The sequence below is a fragment of the Mauremys mutica genome, chromosome 6 (assembly GCF_020497125.1).
Source record: "Mauremys mutica isolate MM-2020 ecotype Southern chromosome 6, ASM2049712v1, whole genome shotgun sequence".
NCBI lineage: Eukaryota > Metazoa > Chordata > Testudines > Geoemydidae > Mauremys > Mauremys mutica.
In genome coordinates, this window is record NC_059077.1 from 52,863,045 (window position 1) to 52,885,959 (window position 22,915).

Consider the following 22,915-nt stretch of genomic DNA (forward strand, 5'->3'; position numbering starts at 1 on the left):
GGACTAGAAATTAGGGACCAGTTATAAAGTGGCTGAATTGAACACAACCTTTTCCCCACCTCTTCCTGATGAAAAAGGGGACGTTATGGCATGACTAAAAAACTATGTGGCTGTGGTGAGATGACACTTTAACTATGAAAACATCTGTACTGATCACCAGTGCTGCAAGCTTAAATAAGAGGTATAGTTTTGGCCTTTTGACACCACTAACTTAGAATCGAGATAGTCATAACACAAGTTCTACTTGAAATTTAAAACCCTGCACTTACTCCATGGCTTAATTGTAAATCAACTTATCTAAAGTTGTCAGCATTATGTGCTTTTTATCTTATTTAATCAGTTTATTAGTTTACTGCGTCACTAACAATTAATAAATCATAAGCAGGGTCCTGTATTTATCCATGGTCAAATACCACTGACATTTTTATTTTGTCTTAGTGATAGTTTCAGCTGCCATCTTGTGTTGTCTCTCCTCCAAGGAACTCTAATTCTCCAATATGTATGTAACAAACTGGAAGTATTTGCCTGGAACACCCCACTTTGTTCTCAGGTGTTCTTCTTGGGAGAAGGCTAACATCCTGATGTGATCACTTTTAAGCACATCTGTATGTCCCCTTGAATTTAAATGGAAGTTCCATTCACCAAATTAAACCTTTCATATAATTTTTTTTAATGGACAGGAAACACAAACAAATAAGAATTAAAAAACTGAGTTTTTAATCAATCCCATTTGTTCTTTGACAAAATGAAGCCCTACTTGAAAGCAGTGATACAAATCTTGATGAAGTACCTATACAAAGTATACACAGATGTAACCTTATGTTGGTGAAAGGCTTTCTACGGTATTTGTAAGTGCACAGCTCCTACCATATATTATGGCAATAAATATTTAAAATTGCTTAATGTGTCAAGGCTATTAACTCTACTATTTTGACAGGACATTGAGATATATTTATGGGTGTTTGCAGAAGTCTGTCCAGCACAAGTGGCCAACCAATACCACAATGAGAACCAGAGTTGTTAGGTAAGCTGCTTGTCAGTTCATTTGATTGCATGTTATAAAAGTTCTGATATTGAGGAAGTGACATGCACTGTTAGCACGCTAGTTAGTTTGGCTTGCAATGCCAAGCAATGTCAGCATCTGTAATGCATGACATCATGTAAGACCATTGTAATATCTAAACACAATGCTTAAACTAAGGATTGAGGGCCAGGTTTGAGATGAAGTCACTGTAGCGATGCTGTTGTAAAATGGTGTAAGCAAGAGGCAACAAATACAGCCTTGAATATTGGATTTTAAAGCTTCCAAATAATGCAACAAAATGCAAGTACATTCAGATTGTTGTGTTACTTTCCTTTTCATGTATTTAAAGAGGAAAATATCCTATAGCTGGATACGAAAAGAGACATGAGATTGATATGCCTTTGAAACAATATCATTCTATTGTGTTAATGTTTGTGGATATCAGAAAATTAACTTACTACCTCTCAGTAGGCTGTGTAGTAATGCAGTGCAGTCTATTTAAGACTGGTCCACTTATGATTGTAAAATACAAAAGATAGTTTCTTAATCAAACACACAGATTCATTATAGTCTTGTTATTGCTTAAATTTTACAAGGCATTTTCTAAACTGCCAGGCAAATGATTGTTTATCAGGATGTATAAAATCCACTGTGTCCAAGGGTTAAATCAGGCACAACAATAGTTTTGCACAGATGTTTAATTTCACTGCCTGTGCACTAACACATTATCTTTAATGTGCTTTGAGGTAACTGATCAAGATGCCAAACTTAAGGGGAAAGCTCTGTGGTTTAGAATGTGAAAGAAAAATGATTACTGATCATCTTCTGATTAAAAAATATATGAAAGCAGCTGTTTGCAGTACTCTGTCCTTTGCTAGACAGATGGCTGCAGAAGTGTAAATCTCAGTCTGGGTGCAAAGGTCACAAATCTCAACCATTTGCATGTTTTAAGTGCTGACTCAAATCTAAAGGAAGTTCTGTATTTTCAGATCCATTTTAATATTTTTGACTGAGACCTCTTTTTTACTGCTGCGTTCTTTTTGAAACTCTGGGATTTAAGGCAGAGAAATGTAGGGCTGAAGGGAGACATTAGGAAAAGGATTCCTTTTCCACATTGCTGCAAAGAGAACTGTCCTAGGAAATGCAGCATTTGTTCTTGTCAGATTTGCCAGTTCATTATGTTTCAGAGAAGCTCAGTTGCTTGCTTGTAATTTAGAAAAACAAATTGGTATGGATAATAGCAGAAACATTCAGAGTGGTTGAAAAACTAGAATCAAAACTGGAAAAAAAATAAATGTTGTTTAGATAGGCTGCATCATTAGGGACCCGATAGTAGAGGGACTAAGGAATGCCTTAGGAGGAATGTCTAAGGACTTAGTGGTTTTTACGCTATTTTTCCTCAGTTGTTTGACCTTGGACCTAAAATCTTGGGCTCAAAAGTGGACGAGGGAGAATCAACTTAATGTACAGCATCATCTGACAAGATAGAGGAGGCAACACTGCATTTCTTCCATCCTCCAAACGAAAGTTTGGTGATTGAAGCAGTGATGGCCACAAGAAAGACCGGGTGCACCGATAACAATGTTCCAGAACACTCAATGCCATTACTGATTTACTTGGGTGCTGAACTGACCAATACGGAGCTGAAATACTCAGCTTTGGACTGGAAAGCCAGGCTTTCATGGCTAAAGGCCCTTTTGTGCTTTGGAAGGTGCTGTCTGCCTTAGTCATGTGCTTTCCCCAAACAAGCATTGGGAGCTCAAAAACCCATGCACAAGGGCATAGACCTGGCCCAGCATAGGAGCGAGACCAGTCTTCACTGCAGGTGTGATAATAGCAAGATATTCTTAATTAACAAACATATTCACAGCATCTAAGATGACTAGTTAAAATGTTTTAAAGAGATTACTCTTTCCACACCACCTTAAATGAATATAAATTTTACGCTAAATACAAAAACTTAATTATTGAATAAAACACTTTTCTCCCCTTTCAGTGGCTTCGTTTTTCTCCGACTGATTTGTCCTGCCATCCTGAACCCAAGGATGTTCAATATCATCTCAGGTGACTATGCACTTCAGACTTTGAATATGTGGTAATGGTACAATACTTGAAATGGGTTACCTTAATATGTCACTGTGCTCACTATATCTTCCAGGCCAGACTATTGGCCATTCTTGCTGAATTACATCTTTTATGTTTAATGTTGCTACATGGCTTTGAACACTGTTTGGCCAAAAAACTATTTTAATTGGCTAGATTGATCTTTTTGTTATCATTCTCATGGTTAAATTTCTAGTATACAGTAGAAGTAGATGATAAAGTCTGTGTTTCTGGCTTAACCACTGTCTCATTTTAAGAGCCTGTAAAATATGCCCTGCTGTCTTAATGATATATTGTTCAATCTGAACATGACTGGTCTAGTACAGGGGGTCCTCAAACTTTATTGCACCGCAACTCCCTTCTGACAACAAAAATTACTGCATGACCCAAGGAAGGGGGACCAAAGCCTGAGCCCTGTTGCCCCAGGTGGGTGGGCGGGGGGGGGGGGGGGGGCAAAACCGAAGGCTTCAGCACCATAGAAGCTGAGCCCCACCGCTGAGGGCTGAAGCTCTCGGCCTTCGGCTTTGGCGCCAGGCGGTGGGGCTTGGGCTTAGGCTTAGGCTGTGGGTGGTGGCGCTCGGGCCCAGGGCCCAGGCCCCAGCAAGTCTAAGACAGCCCTGGTGACCCCATTAAAATTGGATCACGACCCACAGTTTGAGAACCCCTGTTCTAGTAACAATCACAAATTACTTAAACTTTTGTTTTGCCTTCAAATAGTATTTGAATTTTGTTTCATAATTAAATGCCCAGAAACATAAAGTTGTCCAGGAGTACCTTATTCCCTTCCAAAATGTGGAGAGTGAGTAAACTTACACTTTGTATTTTCTGGCTTTTGGGGGTTGAGATACATGCCACCCCCAAGATACAACCTTAATTCTGCCCTATTTGAGTGATGCCTTAGTCCACCAACAACACACATATTACAACTCTACACTCTTAAAAATGCTACAGAACACTTTAGAACAGAACATGTGAGTTGGCAAGGGCCCCCGTTCCTGGCTCACCCATAGGAAGAGTGTGCAGGGAGAGGTGTTCATTCCTGCCAGTGAGTCAGGGAACCCCCTGATCCTAGTTCAGACATGGGGGTCAGGGGAAGGATAGCTCAGTGGTTTGAGCATTGGCTTGCTAAACCCAGGGTTGTGAGTTCAATCCTTGAGGGGGCCATTTAGGGAACTAGGGTAAAGATCTGTCTTTACCCTTGTCTTTGAGCAGGGGGTTGGACTAGATGACCTCTTGAGGTCCCTTCCAACCCTGATATTCTATTCTATGACTCATTATCTTCCACACCTAAACCACTCCCACCACATGCCTTTCCTCCCTCTCCTATCACCCCGCTGTTTATCTCAATCCCCTTTCCCCTTACTGCAGCCCCAAACCCCTCTTCCTGTATTCTGTCCATACCTAATCCCTCCATGTGCCCTGCACTGACATACACCCCTCTTCCCCTTCTCTACTCTAAACTCTCCTCCCACTCCATCCTTCACTCTGCAGCAACAACAACAACAAAAGAATTAATGTTATGAACAGTTCATGTTAGGATGATTGAATATCAGGAACTCTTAACCAAATGATCTAGTGACTTGCTTTCTTTTGATCACACTGTTCATGAAATATGATTATGTTATGCTAACTGTCTTTCATCTTTCCTTATTTAATCAATGCTAATTTTTGATAGTATTTCTGAAGTAAAATGAGACTCTGCATATGGATTTTAGAGCAATTTAAAAACTAGAAATTTTAGTCTTGGGGCAAAACTTACAAAAAACAGAATGCAGGCAGAGAGTAAGTAGTACTGTGCACTCAGGGGCGGCTCTAGGAATTCCGCCGCCCCAAGCAGGAGGGCGCACCGCGGGACGCGCTCTGGCGGTCGCCGGTCCCGCAGTTCCGGGGGACCTCTTGCAGACGTGCCTGCGGATGCTCTACCGGAGCCGCGGGACCAGCAGACCCTCCGCAGGCATTTCTGCGGGAGGTCCACCGGAGCCACCTGCCGCCCTCCCGGCAAAATGCCGCCCCAAGCGCGCGCTTGGCGCACTGGGGTCTGGAGCCGGCCCTGTGTGCACTAGCTGAGAAAAAAGGCCAACTGACTGAAATTGACTGTGGGACAATTAGAGCCATATTTGAGCCCCAGGTGTGTGTAGAAAGCTACAAGAATTTCATTTTAAAATACAGGTTTTTTTAGGGAACAGTATATCAGGAATCCTTTGCTCAGGAGACCCCAAATTTGGACCACTAACACTTCACAGCACCCCCAGGATGTACTGCAAATTACATGACAATATGTATAAGTATTGTCATGTAGAATAACCTTTAGAATAGTCCCATATAAACAAAGTGATAGTCAACTTTAATTGTAGCAGAGCTGGCTCTCTACTAATAATCATCTCCTGGTACTAACATTTTCACCGTGTCCCATTTCTGGCAATGGGATAGGCACAAAGAAATCCTGGCTGCTTGAGATGTATCTTCAGCACATGAATTCTTGCCTTTTGATTAACCTGTATATGTTTACTGTACAGATTTACAGATAAAACTTAAGTTGGTATATGATGTCTAGCTTGTGTTCCTTTTTCCATTGAAAGGAAATGGGCATGGTTAGTAATTTTTAATTTAAAATATATATTAGTAGCCAGAGTCACATGACACTGCAGGATCACTTGCATGTGGATATAAACTAAAGAGTTCCAGTGTCGTCATTCTCTTTAGGTATATTCTTGAATTGAAAAACATTCATTAATCTGATGATGAAGCATCATCCTGCTATAAAGAAAATTTCCAATTTTTATGGAAGATTTTTGTTTTTTACTTAACACACAAACCTTAATGTCCATCTCTAGCAGCCTTTTTAGAAACCACTACTTTTTCATTTGAGTATGTGAGGGGTGTATCCAAGGATGGCGGGATTTCCCCCCCACTGGTAGAAAAAACTATCCACTGTTGTAGGAAGTCTGGTGTGAAAATGCCACATTGATTTCCTTTCTTGCCCCTGTTCCCATGCAATTCTGTTAGTAATAAAACTGCATCTTTATTTTGGTTGTAATACCAGGATCGCTCTTTGAGTATTGGATAGAAAATTAATATTTTGACGTGACTAATCATACAAGATTTTAATTGTAGTTTCAATTGAAATCAGCTGTGACATGTGTTTCTCTCAGATTCTCCTTCTTCCACTGCTGCAAGAACACTGACGCTGGTCGCCAAGTCTGTGCAGAACTTAGCAAATCTGGTTGAGTTTGGAGCTAAGGTGACTATGTATAGTTAAACTATAATTAAAGAATGTGAAATCTTTGCAATATATAGCATAGGTAAACCAAATCCTAAAATCAATGATTATCCAATTAACCCCAGTTATAAAATATTTCAGATGTACAAAATCTTTGTTCCCTAAAGCAAGCAAATGCTTCCATTGAGATGATTTCAGAAGCAAATCAATTTCCCTCTTTCTGGAGGTGCTGATTTTTTCAAAAAGCTTTGCTTGCATAGTGTATGCCAGAAGTGCTCACTACAAATCATAACTAAATTTAGGGGGAGAGACTGCAAGTCTCCCTCTTGAATGTTCCGATCGTAAGTCCCATGAGCAGTGGAGTGTTTCATGTAAGCCTCTTATATTCATCTTTTGGTTGGTTCGTTTGGTTTCTGTTCCATGAACATTTCCTTTCTTAATTGTGCTAAGATCTACAGATACATTACAATTGTCCTTCCTTCTGCTTCTGGCTGGCGGGCAGGAGCAATCTTGTCAATCACTGGCAGCAGAGGAGTACTCTACCTGCTGAAGTTCCCTTCAATGGAGACCATTTCCACAACTAGGATAATTTAGCTCTGCTTTCGTAAATTACAGATTGTGTTAACTATAGTTTGAGGAAAAGGCATGACAGCTTCTACTACAGAATGTGAGAAATTTTCCCTACTGAAAACAAACCCACGTCTTCGTATGGAAATTTCTGTTTGCTCTGGATGTCAAATTGTCTCCAGGGCAGACTGGATCTTTGGACTTTATTACTCAAAGAAAGGAATTTTTCAGGTGAGAACAGAAATTTTCCTATACTTTATTGTGCTAAAGTCTACAGATCCATTACAATGGGATTTTCTCAGTAGTGTGCTTCAGGGTTGGGAAGTGGGATCATCTTTTGAATATGGACATCATCCAAAATAGGTTATATTGTCCATCTCCCCTGGATACTAGGTTCGAGAAGCCTTCTGCTAATAAATGCCATTGGCTAAAAGGTTGGCTTGACCAATAAGTAGAACATTGATGAATTTATTTATTGATGGCCACGTAGCTGCCTAGCAGATCTTAACACAGGAGACATGCCTTCTCTGTCCAGAGATTCAGTGCTGAGAAAGACTGGCTTTTTATACTTGACAGAAGGGAAAATATTTCTTGAATTTACTTTGTAAATGAATGTAATGACAGTTGTGAGGACTATTTGTCTGAATTAAAAGCACAATACTGAATTGCCTCCAAGAAAGCGCCCGACTTCAAAACTCATCTGATTGGAGAGAGTAGCTATTGGAGGTTTAATGTTAATGGATAGGAAGTATGATACCTCCTGCAGAGTTTCAGTCTGGACAGTTCTGTAATGAGAATGAGGTTCTAACATCATGCTCTGTGGCCTTGTAGTACTGTTGTCCTAAGGAAGCATTTAATGTTGGGATTTGTTACACACACACAAAAACCCCTTCCTTTTCTTGAGCGTGCATTATAATACAGTGACTTGACCTTTTTTCTTGGATACTTTCATATACAGTAATTCCTCGATTAATGTTGTAGTTATGTTCCTGAAAAATGTGACTTTAAGCAAAACGATGTTAAGTTAATCCAATTTCCCCATAAGAATTAATATAAATGGGGGAGGGGAAGGGGGGTAGGTTCAAGGGAAGTTTTTTTCACCAGACAAAAGACTATATTTTATATATACACACACACACACACACACACACACACACACACACACACACACACACAATGTAAGTTTTAAACAAGCAATTTAATACTGTACACAGCAATGATGATTGTGAGGCTTGGTTGAGGTGCTGAAGTCAGAGGGTGGGATATTTCCCAGGGAATGCTTTACTGGCGAAATGATGAACTAGCACTCGGCTGAGCCCTCAAGGGTTAATACGTTGATAATGTAGCCTCACACTCTACAAGGCAGCACAAATGGAGGGAGGGGAGACAGCATAGCAGACAGAGACACCCTCTGTGTGAGAGAGATACGCATTGCCCCTTTAAGTATGCTTTTTTAAGTAGATCAGCAAGTTGAGACAGCTGCTGCTGCCAGAAAGCCTCCTCCCATGTGTCCCCTGCTGTATAGAGATGGGATAAGCAGAGGGCAGGGGGACATCCTGATATTAACACCCCTTCCCTCCTCCCACAGCAAGCAGGAGGCTCCCAGGAGCAGCTCCAAGGCACAGGGCAGGAGAAGCACATGGCAGTGGGAGGAGGGACAGCTGAACTGCCGGCAATTGATAGCCTGCTGTGCTGCTGCTGCACAGGGAACTTGGGGGAGTGGGGAGCTGCTACTGGGTTTTCCGGTCCATCCTTGTTACAAGCCCCCACCAGCTAGCTTTAATGGGCTGCTTTTTCTGCAAGCAGTGGATAAAGCAGGTGGCAGCCAAATAACGTTATAAGGGAGCATTTCACAACTTTAAACGAGCATGTTCTCTAATCGATCAGCAATGTAACAACAAAACAACATTAATTGGGATGTCTTTAAGTGAGGAGTTACTGTACCCACCTCAAGGCCCTTCTGGAGGAATTAAAGGGCATGTTTCACTTGTTTAACACAGTAGCTAAACTGTGGACTTTGCATCAGCCAGTAGAATAGATGACGTTTTGCTTTTTTTTTTTTTTTACGGTCAATGGGAGTGATGTGTGCTTCATCCAGGTATCCATTTTGAATCTATCTGCAAAACCAGTCATCCACCGAGCATCAATTACAGACCCTTTTGAGATAGACCTGATTAACCTAGCACTGGACCTTCTGATGTCTGAGCATCATAGCCTCTTCAGCTAGAAAGGCATAAAGAACATTACTTCTGTTTTCTCCTTCCTATCTTTGGTATGATACTGTAGAGCAGTAGAAAATGTGGGAAATCATATGGCAAGTACCTTGCCTAGCTTTACGAAAGAGGTCATTCACCATCTCGCATCCAAGGTCCTTGACACATGGAGAGGGCACAGTTTACTTTACAGGTGTTTTCAGGTGCAAAGAGGGTCAATTGCCAGCCCACCAAATTGATTTATGAGTGAGGGTACTTCTGGATACAGGTTCCACTCTGCTCAATCCAACTTCTGCCATATAAACCTTAGGTTCATCTCCCCCTTGATGTGCAGTGCACATATAGATAGGCAACTTTCTTCTGGCCAGGACAAGATCATTTATTTTCATTTCTGGGGTAGGCCTGTGATCCTGTTCTTCCTAGTTTGTTTATGACATGTTGACTGTCACAGTCAGAACAAATCTGTTATGCATGAAAGGAGCAGTGCTCCAAGACCTCAGTGAATCGTGTTCCAACTGATGGATGCTGTGCACACTCTCTGGTACCTATTCTTAATTGGGATTTGAATGAGCCCCCTTCATTATCTCCAGTTGGCATCTGACGATCGCTTTGTGTGGTTCTCTAATAGGTGTCTGAGTTCAACTAAATTTGATTCTCTGCCTCAGTTGAGGGGGAGTGGAGAATATATAATGAGAATTGGCCTCCTGTGGGAACTTATTCAGATGTTTCAGGAAGAGCCCTGCTTGTTTGTCTGAGGCCAGGAATAGAATGTGGAACCAGTTGCTTAGCTTTGATCTGACATGGATGATGGATAGAAATGTTGTGGCATTTCCCTGGGTTGCTTGAGATTGGGAATGGGACAAAAATCATCTTGTGATTCTTGCAGAACTCCATAGTGTACCCACTTCTCAACAATGTCCAGTGACCTCATTTTGACCAAAGTTATAGGTAACCATTTTGCTCCCAAATTGAAAGCCCAGCTGGGGGCCTAGCAACTGAGAGCAGCTACTGTCTTCTCCTCAGTACACTTACTCTAGTTACCGCTTGTGGAGTGATATTGACTCTTGTTTTACTTCAGGACTGCTTCAACTTGTTATATGACCAGTATTCATTTCTATAGCATTGGCAAGAGCCAGGATTGTAAATCAACTTTTCCAGTGATGCTGAATACATTCAGCTTTCCATGAAGTTTCCATCGTATCACTAAGAGAGCTAGGAACTGATTTACATTATGGTCTGACTTCAGGGACCAGAACCCCACATACCTACATGAGGTAGATTGGTTATCCCACTCTTTTTCAGGTTGAAGCTGTTAGTCTATGAAATTTTTAAGGCTGAGTGGGACCATGCTTACAGTATTGTCCATCCATGTTATTGTTGTTCCTGAAAGCTTGGGAGGAACTTAGTGTATCAGATGATGGTTCTTTTGTTTGTTTGTTTGTTTTCTGTTTGGTTTTGAGGCCACTTATTTTCATGCCCAAAGAAGGGGCTGAAGTGATGCCTGCCTGTGAAGGAGCCACTCTCTCATGTAAAAACCTCCCCTCTGAGAAACACTGAGTCTCTGAATACAGGGAAGATAGTCACTTTCACCTTTAATAGTGACACCAGATTGAATGTGGACAGGTGTGCACTGAGGAACCTTCTGGCCTTATAAAATGGAGGCCAGGGGTATAGAAAGGGGTGGGGGGGCGAAGGTCAGCCAAAAGGCTCCTAATTGATTGTTTTTCTGCATATGGGTTGCTGTCTCTCTTGTCATTGCACAGGTAGCTGCTGGAGGAGAAGGTAAAGCTAGTTGAGGCATAGTAACCTGCCGTAGAACCTGGGAAAAATATCATGGAACTAAGGGCATGGTGACCCACAGCAGTAGCTGGGAACAATAGCCCAATCATAGGCATGCACACGGGGTGTGCCGGGTGTGCCCAGGCACACCCTAATGCTCACAGGCCAGATCCGGCCCCTCAGAGCTTTGGATCCAGCCCATGGGATTTGCCCCCCGTGGTGCCACAGCCCCCGCGCCGCTCTCAGAAGCCACCAGCATGACACCAAGTCTCTGGGGCCTAGGGGATGTGGAGGCAGAGGGCTCTGTGCGTTGCTCCAAGCACCGCCCCCCGAAGCTCCCATTGGCCGGGAACTGCGGCCAATGGGAGCTTCGGGGGAGATACCTGGAGGCGTGTCAAGGGCAGTGTCAAGATCTCCCCTCCCCACCTCCCCCGGGGCCGTGCAGGGACGTGGTGAGCGGTGCCAGGGCAGGCAGGCAGGCAGGGAGTGCGCTGCTGCAGGTAAACGGTGCTGGGCCGGAGCCCGAACCCCTCCTGCACCCCGCCCCCTAAACCCCTGCCCTGATCCCCCTGCCTGCACCCCGCATCCCTCCTGCACCCCAACTCCCTGCCCTAAGCCCCCTGCCTGCACCCCGCATCCCTCCTGCACCCCAACTCCCTGCCCTAAGCCCCCTGCCTGCACGTCACACTCCAACCCCCTGTCCTGAGCCCCCTGCCCACACCCCTCCTGCACCCTGCACCCCAACTACCTGTCCTGAGCCCCCTCCTGCACCCCATCTCCCTGTCCTGAGCCCCTGCCACACCCCTCCTGCACCCCAACTCCCTGCCCTAAACCCCCTGCCTGTATCTCGCACCCCTCCTGCACCCCAACCCCGTGCCTGCACCTCGCACATCTCCTGCACCCCAAATTCCTGTCCTGAGCCCCCTGCCGCACCCCTCCTGCACCTCAACTCCTTGTCCTGAGCCCCCGCCGCACCCCTCCTGCACCCCAACTCCCTGCCCTGAACCCCCTGCCTGTACCCCGCACCCCTCCTGCACCCCAACCCCCTGCCCTGAGCCCCCTCCTGCACCCCAACTCCCTGTCCTGAGCCCCCGCCACACTCCTCCTGCACCCCAACTCCCTACCCTATACCCCCTGCCTGCACCGCGCACCCGTCCTGCACCCCAACCCCCTGCCCTGAGCCACGTCCTGCACTCCGCACCCCTTCCTGCACCCCGAGCCCCTTCCTGCACACCACACTCCCTCCCACACCCTGCACTCCCTCCCACACCCCAACCTTTATTATGTTCGCCTTTAAAAAAATAATAATAATAATTCCCTGGGTGCACACCCCAGTGAAATGTGCTGTGCACACCTATGAGCCCAGTAGTTAGGGTATGGCAACTTGCAGTGGTAGCAACAGCGGAATAGTTTACTTATCTTTTAGGTGTGGCAGAAAATCCCAATCCCTCTATTGTATCTTTCCAGGGAGCATGAGGACTGGCTTGCTGAGGCTGCTCCTGCATCTTACTCAGCAGAGTCAGCCTCACTAATATACCTAGCTCCTTTTCTGCCAGGGCATGAGACTAAGTGACCCTGTCTAGACTGGGCTGAAGGTTGGAGTAAATTGGACAGAGCCATCTGAGCTCCTGAGTGAGACACTCGAGAAGGAGATGAAGCAGGAAATACAAACCTTTCTTTTTTGCCTTTGGCTTTCGTGTGCCAAAGGCAGCACGTGAGCTGATTTTCAGTGGCACTCACACTGCCCAGGTCCTGGCCACCAGGGGGGCTCTGCATTTTAATTTAATTTAAATGAAGCTTCTTAAACATTTTTAAAACCTTATTTACTTTACATACAACAATAGTTTAGTTATATATTATAGACTTAAAGAAAGATACCTTCTAAAAACGTTAAAATGTATTACTGGCACGTGAAACCTTAAATCAGAGTGAATAAATGAAGACTCGGCACACCACTTCTAAAAGGTTGCCGACCCCTGCCCTAGAGGCACTAGCCACTGCAAAAGCCACTGAGGGGACAGTCTCTCCAAAGGCAAATGCAACCCTGGAACGCAGCTGAGAATTAGACATATTATTGAGCTAAATCATTAGTCGCTTTCAATAAAGTTTGGAATTTCTCTCAGGGAAGCTCTGCAGCAGAGAGGTCTGGCTGAGTTGCTGGGGGCACCAGAAACAATAGAGGAATATTCAAGGGATGGGACAGTCTCCTGTTGCCAGCAACTGACCATTCTGATTCAATTCCCAAACTGCAAATGGTCTGAAATACTATTGTAATGGATCTGTGGACCTTAACACGTTGAAGGATGATTTCAAGCAGTTTTGATCTTTTTAATACACCCTTGTTTTAACACAGAAAAGTAATCTGAAATTTAACCATTATTAAAAGGAGAAAAACAATATATTTAGTCCCCAGATACAAAACATTTCTTATTGCTGTTGTGTTTTGTAGGTATTGCCTGAAACATGTTTCAAAACTGAATAATTCCAAACATATAGCACAGCCAGCATATATCTACAGGCAAACTCTGTGAATACATCTGGAGTGCAAAAACTGCAACAGCAAATTAAAGTTATTTAATGTTGTTCAGACCTGAGTAGCAACTAGGAATTGAAGGCACAAATAGGAAGTGAACCCAACCCATTCTGAAATTATATGAAAAGTCATAGGGTCCACAAACTATTGAATGTTTATTGTAAGTAGGTATATATGATTAAATTGGTATCTATTTGTTCTAATCATACTTTTTATATTTTAGGAGCCTTACATGGAGGGGGTAAATCCATTTATCAAGAGTAACAAACATCGCATGATCATGTTTTTAGATGAACTTGGGGTAAGACTGTTATAAATTTTACAATCTAAGCTAGAAGTTATATAGATTTATACATATCAAAGACTAATGTAGTAACAAATCTTAAAGGTTCTCATTAAATACCTCTAAAATCCAGCAACTTCTGAGTATTGTCTCAAATGCCCCAGTTAAAGGGTATATTGTTTAACTTAAAACTTATTTTTAAGGTCTCAATATTCAGAGACCAGGCAGATCACTGATCTTAACTTAATGTGCAAAAATTAACCAAAAACATCATCTTGCAAAACAGTATTTAAAAAAAAAAAACCAACTCTTACTCTTACCTGTAGGCTTACTCTTACTCGTAGGCTGGCAACATTGTGGAGGTTAGCAAATTTGACCCTAATAAAAGAAAAAAAATGAATTTTAAGTTAGTAAGGTGCTGAATGCTTGTCTTAACCTGGCTACTTAAGACGATCTATGCATTATTCTAAATTGTCAAGGTTTAAAGAGAATTGAGATTTACAGATCACTTTAAATCAAACAATGTAACGCAATACCATGCAAATGCTATAACAAGAGTAGCAATGCGTATAAGACATTACTTTTCAGGAATCTCAGTTTTGATTGATTCAGAAAAGCATGAAAATTTGTGCCTAAGTGCTTTGCTGAATAGGGATGCTGTCATGAATTGGAGCCTAAATAAGTAACTTTGGAAGATACTTTTTACTATTTTTTGATACATAATCAAAATTGCTGTTTACAAGGGATACTCAGTCACTGATTTATTATTTTAATGGTATTTAATTACTGTATACCTGGTCCACCACTGCATTCATTAACTTGCCAGTTAATTTCTGCTCTCCCATTTTTGCTGTTGCTATCTTCGAATATAGAAAATTAAATAAATGGATGCATCATCTCTAGCTTCAGGGCAAGAGGTAGAGAGCATGAAAATGCCACCCAGAGAATCCATTGCTAGCCAATTCAAAGAGGTAGCATAGATGGCAACACCAGATCATTTTCCTTTCAACTGAAAGAGAAATTGGTGCATTAGTGATCAGCAACACTGGAGTGGCCATTCCAATTAAGTACAGAGGATGCAATATAGGAGTAGGCTCTAACTACATTCAAGTATCTTTTTAAGAGCTAAATAATAATATTGGTGGAGTGGGGGCAAATAATTGGTATCAGAGCATGAATAGAACGCTTTGCTGACTGAGAATAATGTGATGAATGTTATGATGTAACTGCCTGCAGCATTGAAAGTAATGTGTTGCACAATACAGTTGATTAGTGGAGAGAAGTGTAATGGAACTTCCTTTGCTATTTTATGAAGTTTTGAACTCTAAACACACTTTTATAATTCTTGTTAAAGAATGTACCTGAACTTCCAGACACTACAGAGCATTCTAGAACTGACTTGTCTCGTGATCTAGCAGCCTTACATGAGATTTGTGTGGCACATTCAGATGAGCTTCGGACGCTCAGTAATGAGCGAGGCGTAATGCAGGTAAGAGTTGTTATAGCAGAAAACCCCCATCTCAGTTGACATTTTTTACACTAAGCACTGATGCAAATTTCATAATACTTATTTGATACTTCTGTACTAAGGAGTTAAGATAAATAGCTTCAGATAGGTTACTTCATCAGTCTAATGTTATGAGCATGAGATAGTTCTAACGGTAAATATTATTCTGTTCATAAGTTTCTCACTCAAAATGGCTAGCAGTGCTCTGTAGCAAAACCAAGAAGCTTTTTAAGTCCCTGGAGGAGGCTTGCTTACCAGAAACCAGTTTTCCCTCTCTGCTAGGTTCTGTGGGCTACTAGTATGGTATATGCTTTTTTCTATTTAGAAAAGTGAATGTTGTTTATCTTTTCAACCGCTATTTCATTTCAGTTTCTTGGTTTGTATTAACTTTGAAAGTAAAAGTTGCAAGCTTTTCTTTTCCAGTAAGAAAACTCTTTGGACCTTCAATAATTTTTCTGTGTAAACTTTATAATATAATATAAATTATAATAATTAGGGCTGTTGATTAATCCCAGTTAACTCATGCGATTAACTCAAAAACAATTAATTACGATTAAAAAAAAATAATCGCAGTTTTAATCACACTGTTAAACAATAGAATACCAATTGAAATTTATTAAATATTTTGGATGTTTTTCTACATTTTCAAATATATTGTATTCTGTGTTGTAATTAAAATCAAAGTATATATTTTCATTACAAATATTTGCACTGTAAAAATGATAAAACAAATAGTATTTTAAATTCACCTCATACAAATACTGTAGTGTAATCTTTGTCGTGAAAGTGCAATTTACAAATGTAGATTTTTTTTGTTACATAACTGCACTCAGAAACAAAACAGTGTAAAACTTCAGAGCCTACAAGTCCACTCAGTCCTACTTCTTGTTCAGCCAATCGCTAAGACAAACAAGTTTGTTTACATTTTCAGGTGATAATGCTGCCCTCTTATTATTTACGTCACCAGAAAGTGAGAACAGGCATTTGCATGGCACTTTTGTAGGTATTTACGTGCCAGATACGCTAAACATTTGTATGCTTCTTCATGCTTCAGCCACCATTCCAGAGGCCATGCTTCCATGCTGATGACGTTCATTAAAAAAATTATGCGTTAATTAAATTTGTGACTGAATTCCTAGGCAGGAGAATTGTATGTCCCCTGTTCTATTTTAGACGCATTCTGCCATATATTTCATGTTATAGCAGTCTTGGATGATGACCCAGCACATGTTGTTCATTTTAAGAACTCTTTCACTGCAGATTTCACAAAATGCAAAAAAAGGTACTAATGTGAGATTTCTAGAGATAGCTACAGCCAAGGTTTAAGAATCTGAAGTGCCTTCCAAAATCTGAGGGATGAGGTGTGGAGCATGCTTTCAGAATTCTTAAAAGAGCAACACTCCAATGCGGAAACTACAGAACCCAAACCACCAAAAAATAAAATCAACCTTCTGCTGGTGGCATCTGACTCAGATAAAGAAAATGAACACTGCTTTGTGTGCACTGCTTTGAATTGTTATCGAGCAGAACCCTTCAATAGCATGGACTCATGTCCCTTGGAATGGTCGCTGAAGCATGAAGGGACATATGAATCTTTAGCGCATCTGCCATGTGAATATCTTGCCACGAGAATGCCTGTTCTCACTTTCAGGTGACATTGTAAACAAGAAGTGGGCAGCATTATCTCCTGCAAATGTAAACAAACTTGTTTGTCTGAGTGACCGGTTGAATAAGAAGTAGGACTGAGTGGACTTGAAGGCTCTAAAATTTTACATTGTTGGGTTTTTTTTGGAATGCAAGTTTTTTTGTACATAATTCTACATTTGTAAATTCAACTTTTGTGATCGAGATTGCACTACAGTACTTGTATTAGGTGAATTGAAAAATACAATTTTTTGTTTTTTTACAGTGCAAATACTTGTAATAAAAAATAAATATAAAGTGAGCACTTGTACACTTTGTATTCTGTGTTGTAATTGAAATCAGTATATTTGAAAATGTAGAAAACATCCAAAAATATTTAAATGGTATTCTATTATTGTTTAATGTATGATTAATTGCGATTAATTTTTTTTATCGCTTGACAGCCCTAATATAATTATAATATTCATTTTAACTTTCACTGCCCTGAGCCATCTCAAATTTCCACAGATAACAAGCAGTATTCGTCTTTGGACTACTAACTTCAAAAAGCAGTCTTTTTATTGTTAGAGTTCCCTCACTAGGCAATTCTAGTTACTACACTGTATGAAACAAGTATTGCTGGCTGCTATAGTGGAGTGTACAGAAAAGTGTAATTTAATTAGTCCAAGTACTGCCTTCTCATGCCGTATATAAGCTGTTTGTGAAAGACAACTGGAAAATACTTCTCTTCCAGGTCACCAGTTCAAATCCAGTCCAGGTTAAAACCAAATTTCAGTGGCCTATGAGAAAAGTCACTCAGTCAATCCACTATATTGACTAACGTGTATAGCCAGCTGTGACCAGGGTCCCAGGGAGTGACGCTGAAGTTGCAATGGGGCAGACAATCCCCAAAGCTAGTGAATATTTCAAATCTTAGATTTGAACAGCTAAAAACAGCTTCTATAATACCTTACTGGTTACCCAGAAGCCAACAACACAGTTCCCTTAAAGCAACCCAGCCTTAGGCCTCCACCCAGACACCCAAGTCAAATATGATGAGGACTACTGAAAATCTTATTAATCATATAAGAAAGTTTACCAATCCCAAAGGATTGGACACATTATCTCCCAGATTAATGAATACTTCAGATCTTACCCAAATACATGCTTACAGCCAATTCTTATTAACTAAACTAAAATTTATTAATAAAGAAAAGAGAATATTGGTTAAAAGATCAATATACATACAGACATGAGTACAGTTCTGAGATCAGATTCATAGTAGAGATGGTGAGCTTTGTAGTTGCAAAGAGTTCTTTCAGAATTAGTCCATAGGTTATAGTCCAATGGCCATATTCAGGGTGATCCAAATAGGACTGGAGGTCTCAGTCTTATGACTTAAGCTTCCCCTGCATGAAGCATCAGGCTCCAAAGGAGCCTCCTATTAATCAGCTCCTATTAACCCAGCTGAAATTATATTAAGGTGCTAACAATTATTACAATGATAATCATCAGTGACAGTCTTAACAAAGAAGGAAAAGACAAGGGGGAAACTAGTAAGGCGGGATAGGGGAAGCTTTCATTAAAATGGTGTTGGGGTATGTGTGTGTGGCTATGGACAAGGTTGTCCCGTTTGACACCTGTTCTAGAACAATACTTTAAGCAGCATAAAATAAACTAAAACACCTTTTTGGAGAGAATCTGAAGTATTTGAGAGTTGTGGATGTGCTATCATAGCTTCTTTTATGTGTGTATTCCTGGAAGTGAAATTTAGTTCCTTTAAGGAAAATTTTCTAAACCCCTATTTCTGGTGGGGAAGGAAAAGACCTGGCAGTTGAGAACCACAGCATGAGGCAGTTGAGAACCTTTCAGTTTAGTGCTACAGACCACTTTCTGCCATAGTAACCTACAATTCTACCCTGAAAAGTGAATATATAAAAATTGCACCTTTTCTGCATAACTGTTCCAGTTGCATCTGGTTATTTTAGTAACTAAATTCAGTTTTTACTTCTGTTTACCCTGTGGAGCCAACCCCCAAAAGAGTAAACTGTATTCTATCCTTTATGTGCATTGTCAATAGACTTGTTTCAGTTGTCTGTCCAAATTCTGTTCTTACCTGTGAGGTAACTAAGAACTCATCTTGGCGTAAAGAATCTTTTCACTGATGTTTGAGAAGGAGAGAACTCAGCTTGACTTTTATATCCCAGCTTACGTTTGTAGTTTTAAAAAAAAAAAAATTTAAATTTAGACCTTTGGTGTATTTCTCTCTCTACATCAAATGTTATTTTTACAGTCACTTTTCAGATCAGAGCATTGCTTTAAAGAAACAAGAGTCGGATCAGTTCTTTCATTTTACTTTAAACGGTGTAATAGAAAGCTGTGCACACTAATGTATAAAAGCTAGTCTCATGAAGGAAGTTTACATAGAAATGTATCTAGAAAATTTTGTTTCCTGATGTGATATTTTCCTGATTATTTGTGCATAATATTACTATTACTGACTTTCTTTCTACAGCATGTCCTAAAGAAGCTTCTAGCTATTACAGAACTGCTTCAGCAAAAACAAAATCAGTATTCAGTGTCTAATAACATCAGGTAGCAGCCTTCTACCTAGACTTCTGCATGGATCCAGCATGCCCAACATGGCAACTCACATCAATATCACTTCCTTCTTGCTCTTGCCAAAAATAGCACACCTTTTTCACATTCCCAGTGATGTGTGAACTATGCAAAAAGAAAACAAAGATTCTGTTGGTGAATATTTCTACCAGCAGCTTTTTAAGCTATCTGTGCAGGATGTTTGCACTTTTTTCCACATGGAACCAATTTTCACAACCTCTGAGCCTTGGTGTACAGATCACCTTCCACAAAGAAAATGCTGTGACTGTGTCTTGAACTTTACAAGTTATTTTCAACACCTTGCCAAAGTTTTGCTGTCTGTTGGAAAAGAATTTATAGTCAACTGACAAGGAACGAAACACATTATTTTGACAGCTAAGTATAACTGGATTGAAAACATTTCTTACTGTAATTTGGTTACAATTATGACTTTGACTGTTCAACCACTTTAATTTGTATTTACAGTTTCAAGAATTTGACATTATCGTAGGAACAATCTTTTGCTGTACACTTTTTATACCATACTGTTTCTCTTGCTGGAATTATGTTGAAAGAGAATATGCAGAATGGGTCTCGTCAGCTTTATTTTTTAATGTGCCACTGATTCTGTCTGTTTGAATAATTCTTCCATCAAGGATTGTCTATCCAGATAAATCACAATGCTTTTGTAAAATGTTTACAACAGTAAATAATTTGAACTCAATAATTTTATTGATCATTGTATCAGACATGCATGCATTCATTAAACCATTTTATAAAGTATAGCGTGGTTGGAGTGTTGTGTAATGTAAGTCAGACATGATTTCTATAACTGTTGGAAAATACTTCTGTTTCTCAAAAATCAGTTTTTAAAATAAAATCAATTTGCAGTTAGAATCTCTATGAAAACTGGATAAATTTGTTGAATTTTTGAAGTTTGTTTTGTGAACTTATTCTTTGTAGTCTACTCGCATGCAGATCAAACCATCAGAGTGAACATTTCAAAATCATCTTGCCTATTTTTTAGCAGGGGACCCTCAAAATAGCAGCTGTTGTTGCATACTCTCCTCTGATATACAGACACAAAAGGATAAGTGGGAGTTTCGATGTACAACTCATTTTCAGTGTTTTTGCTTACGATTGTTTTTTTTAATTAGGGCTTTCGATTAATCTGTTAACTCACGTGATTAACTCGAATTAATCTTGATTAAAAAAATCAATCACGATTAAAAGCAGTTTTAATCATATTGTTAAGCAATAGAATACCAATTGAAATGTATTAAATATTTTTGGATGTTCTACATTTTCAAATATATTGATTTCAATTACAAGACAGAATATAAAGTGTACAGTGCTCACTTTATATTATTATTTTTTATTACAAATACTTGCACTGTAAAAATGATAAAAGAAATAGTATTTTGCAGTTCACCTCATAGAATCACTGTAGTACAATCTCTTTATTGTGAAAGTGCAACTTATAAATATAGATTTTTTTTTGTTACATAACTGCACTCAAAAACAAAACAATGTAAAATTTTAGAGCTTACAAGTCCACTCAGTCCTACTTCTTGTTCAGCCAATCGCTAAGACAAAAAAGTATGTTTACATTTATGGGAGATAATGCTGCCTGCTTCTTATTTACAATATCACCTGAAAGTGAGAACAGGCGTTCCCATGGCACTTTTGTAGCCAGCATTGCAAGGTATTTACATTCCAGATATGCTGAACATTCGCATCATAGGTGCCAACTTCTCCTCTGCCTGGTGGGTGCTTGACCCTGGCCCCGCCCCTGCCCCACCCCCATTCCACCCCTTCCCCAAAGTCCATGCCCCAGCCTGCCTTTTCCCAGCCCCGCCCCCATTCCACCCCCTTCCCTGAAATCCCCACCCTGCCTCTTCTCCAGCTCCATGGTCAAGGTGTTGTTTGGACTCCATTTTGTGGGTCCTTTTGGTTGGGTCTTTGACGCCTTTTCTCCCAACGGCAGGAAGAAAAGTGCGGGAAAAGGTCACATGCCCAAGTTTATTTAAGTTCAGCATCAGGGGCTGTCCACCACAGAGGCAGACAATGCCTAGTTCTACTGTGTGCATATCGAGAGGCAAGAGTCTTCACGACATACTTATCTGAAGACCATTGCGGGGTATCCTGATCCACCTTCAGTCCGTGTCCCTCCTGTCATCCCATCTAAGGCAGTTACAGGTCCAGAATCCAGCAACCGCTGCAGTAGTCTGCAGTCACAACCAGCTGTCTGCCTTTCCATCTGAGTTGCTAGTGAAAGTCATCTCCTGCAAGTAAAGGAGTTCCCATAGCTTGCCAAGGGTATAAGGGAGCCGGGCTTTATGCCCTTTTGGGTCAAACCTCTGAGCTATTATGCTGTTGCCTTCGTTAATTTGTTTAATTTTAATAAATCTTAGTAAATCTGTCTTTACACTGGGTTGTTTTTACTTGCCTTATGGGTTTTAAAAAGTGATAGAGATATTAATCTGGGTCTGAACCTTAGTCTTATGTATCTGTTACAGATTTTTGAGGTAACAACAGGAAAGGGAGACAGATGGATAGTTGAGGGAGGAGTTAGTGAAGGATGTAAAGGGGAAAGAGCTGGGTAACAGTCTAGATTCTGACAGGGTGCAAATCCATAGACATGGATTTGGTGTCTCTACAGGTAGCTAGTGGCCTATTTTGGAAGTCATCTGCCATAAGAACCTACAACTCCAACTTCAAAAAGATTGCAGTGTGTTGCAGTGCGTTTTACTTGTGCAGAGAATGAGGGAGTTGTGGTGTTGTTAATCAGGTGCACCACAGTTTACCTGTTTGAACATAAGAATGGCCATACTGAGTCAGACTGATGGTCCATCTAGCCCAGTACCCTGTCTTCTGACTGTGTCCAGTGCCAAATGCTTCAGAGGAAATGAACACAACAAGGCAGTTTATCAAGTGATCCATCCCTGTCACCTAGTCACATCTGGCAGTCAGAGCTTTAGTGACGCCAAGAACATGGGGTTGTGTCCCTGATAGTCTTGGCTAATAGTCATTGATGGACCTATCCTCCATGAACTTATCTAATTCTTTTTGAACCCAGTTATACTTTTGTCCTTCACAACATCTCTGCAATGAGTTCCACAGGTTGACCATGTGTTGTGTGAAGAACTTCCTTATATTTGTTTTAAACCTGCTGCCTATTAACTGCTTTGGGTGGTTCTTGTGTTATGTGAAGGAGTAAACAACACTTCTTTATTCACTTTCTTCACACCATTCATGATTTTATAGACTTCTATCATATCTCCCCTCACTCATTTCTTTTCTAAAATGAACAATCCCAGTCTTTTTAATCTCTCCTCATACAGAAGCTATTCCATACCCCTAATCTTTTTTTATTGCCCTTCTTTGTACTTTTTCCAATTCTAATGTATCCTTTTTGACATGGGGCAGCCAGAACTGCACAGAGTATTCAAGGTGTGGGTGTAC

At 40.7% G+C, this 22,915-nt stretch overlaps 1 protein-coding gene across 1 annotated transcript in view; it reads left to right on the top strand.

Moving 5' to 3' along the window:
• Positions 1 to 20,382, top strand: part of RASA1 (RAS p21 protein activator 1) — a 114,669-nt gene extending 94,287 nt beyond the window's left edge. Inside the window, exons 20-25 of the mRNA XM_045021260.1 lie at positions 938 to 1,024; positions 3,021 to 3,088; positions 6,280 to 6,368; positions 13,663 to 13,740; positions 15,077 to 15,211; positions 19,368 to 20,382. Coding sequence (XP_044877195.1) covers positions 938 to 1,024; positions 3,021 to 3,088; positions 6,280 to 6,368; positions 13,663 to 13,740; positions 15,077 to 15,211; positions 19,368 to 19,451 — 541 coding nt within the window. The 3' untranslated portion in view covers positions 19,452 to 20,382. The remainder of the gene's footprint in view (positions 1 to 937; positions 1,025 to 3,020; positions 3,089 to 6,279; positions 6,369 to 13,662; positions 13,741 to 15,076; positions 15,212 to 19,367) is intronic.
• The last annotated feature ends 2,533 nt before the right edge of the window (positions 20,383 to 22,915 follow it).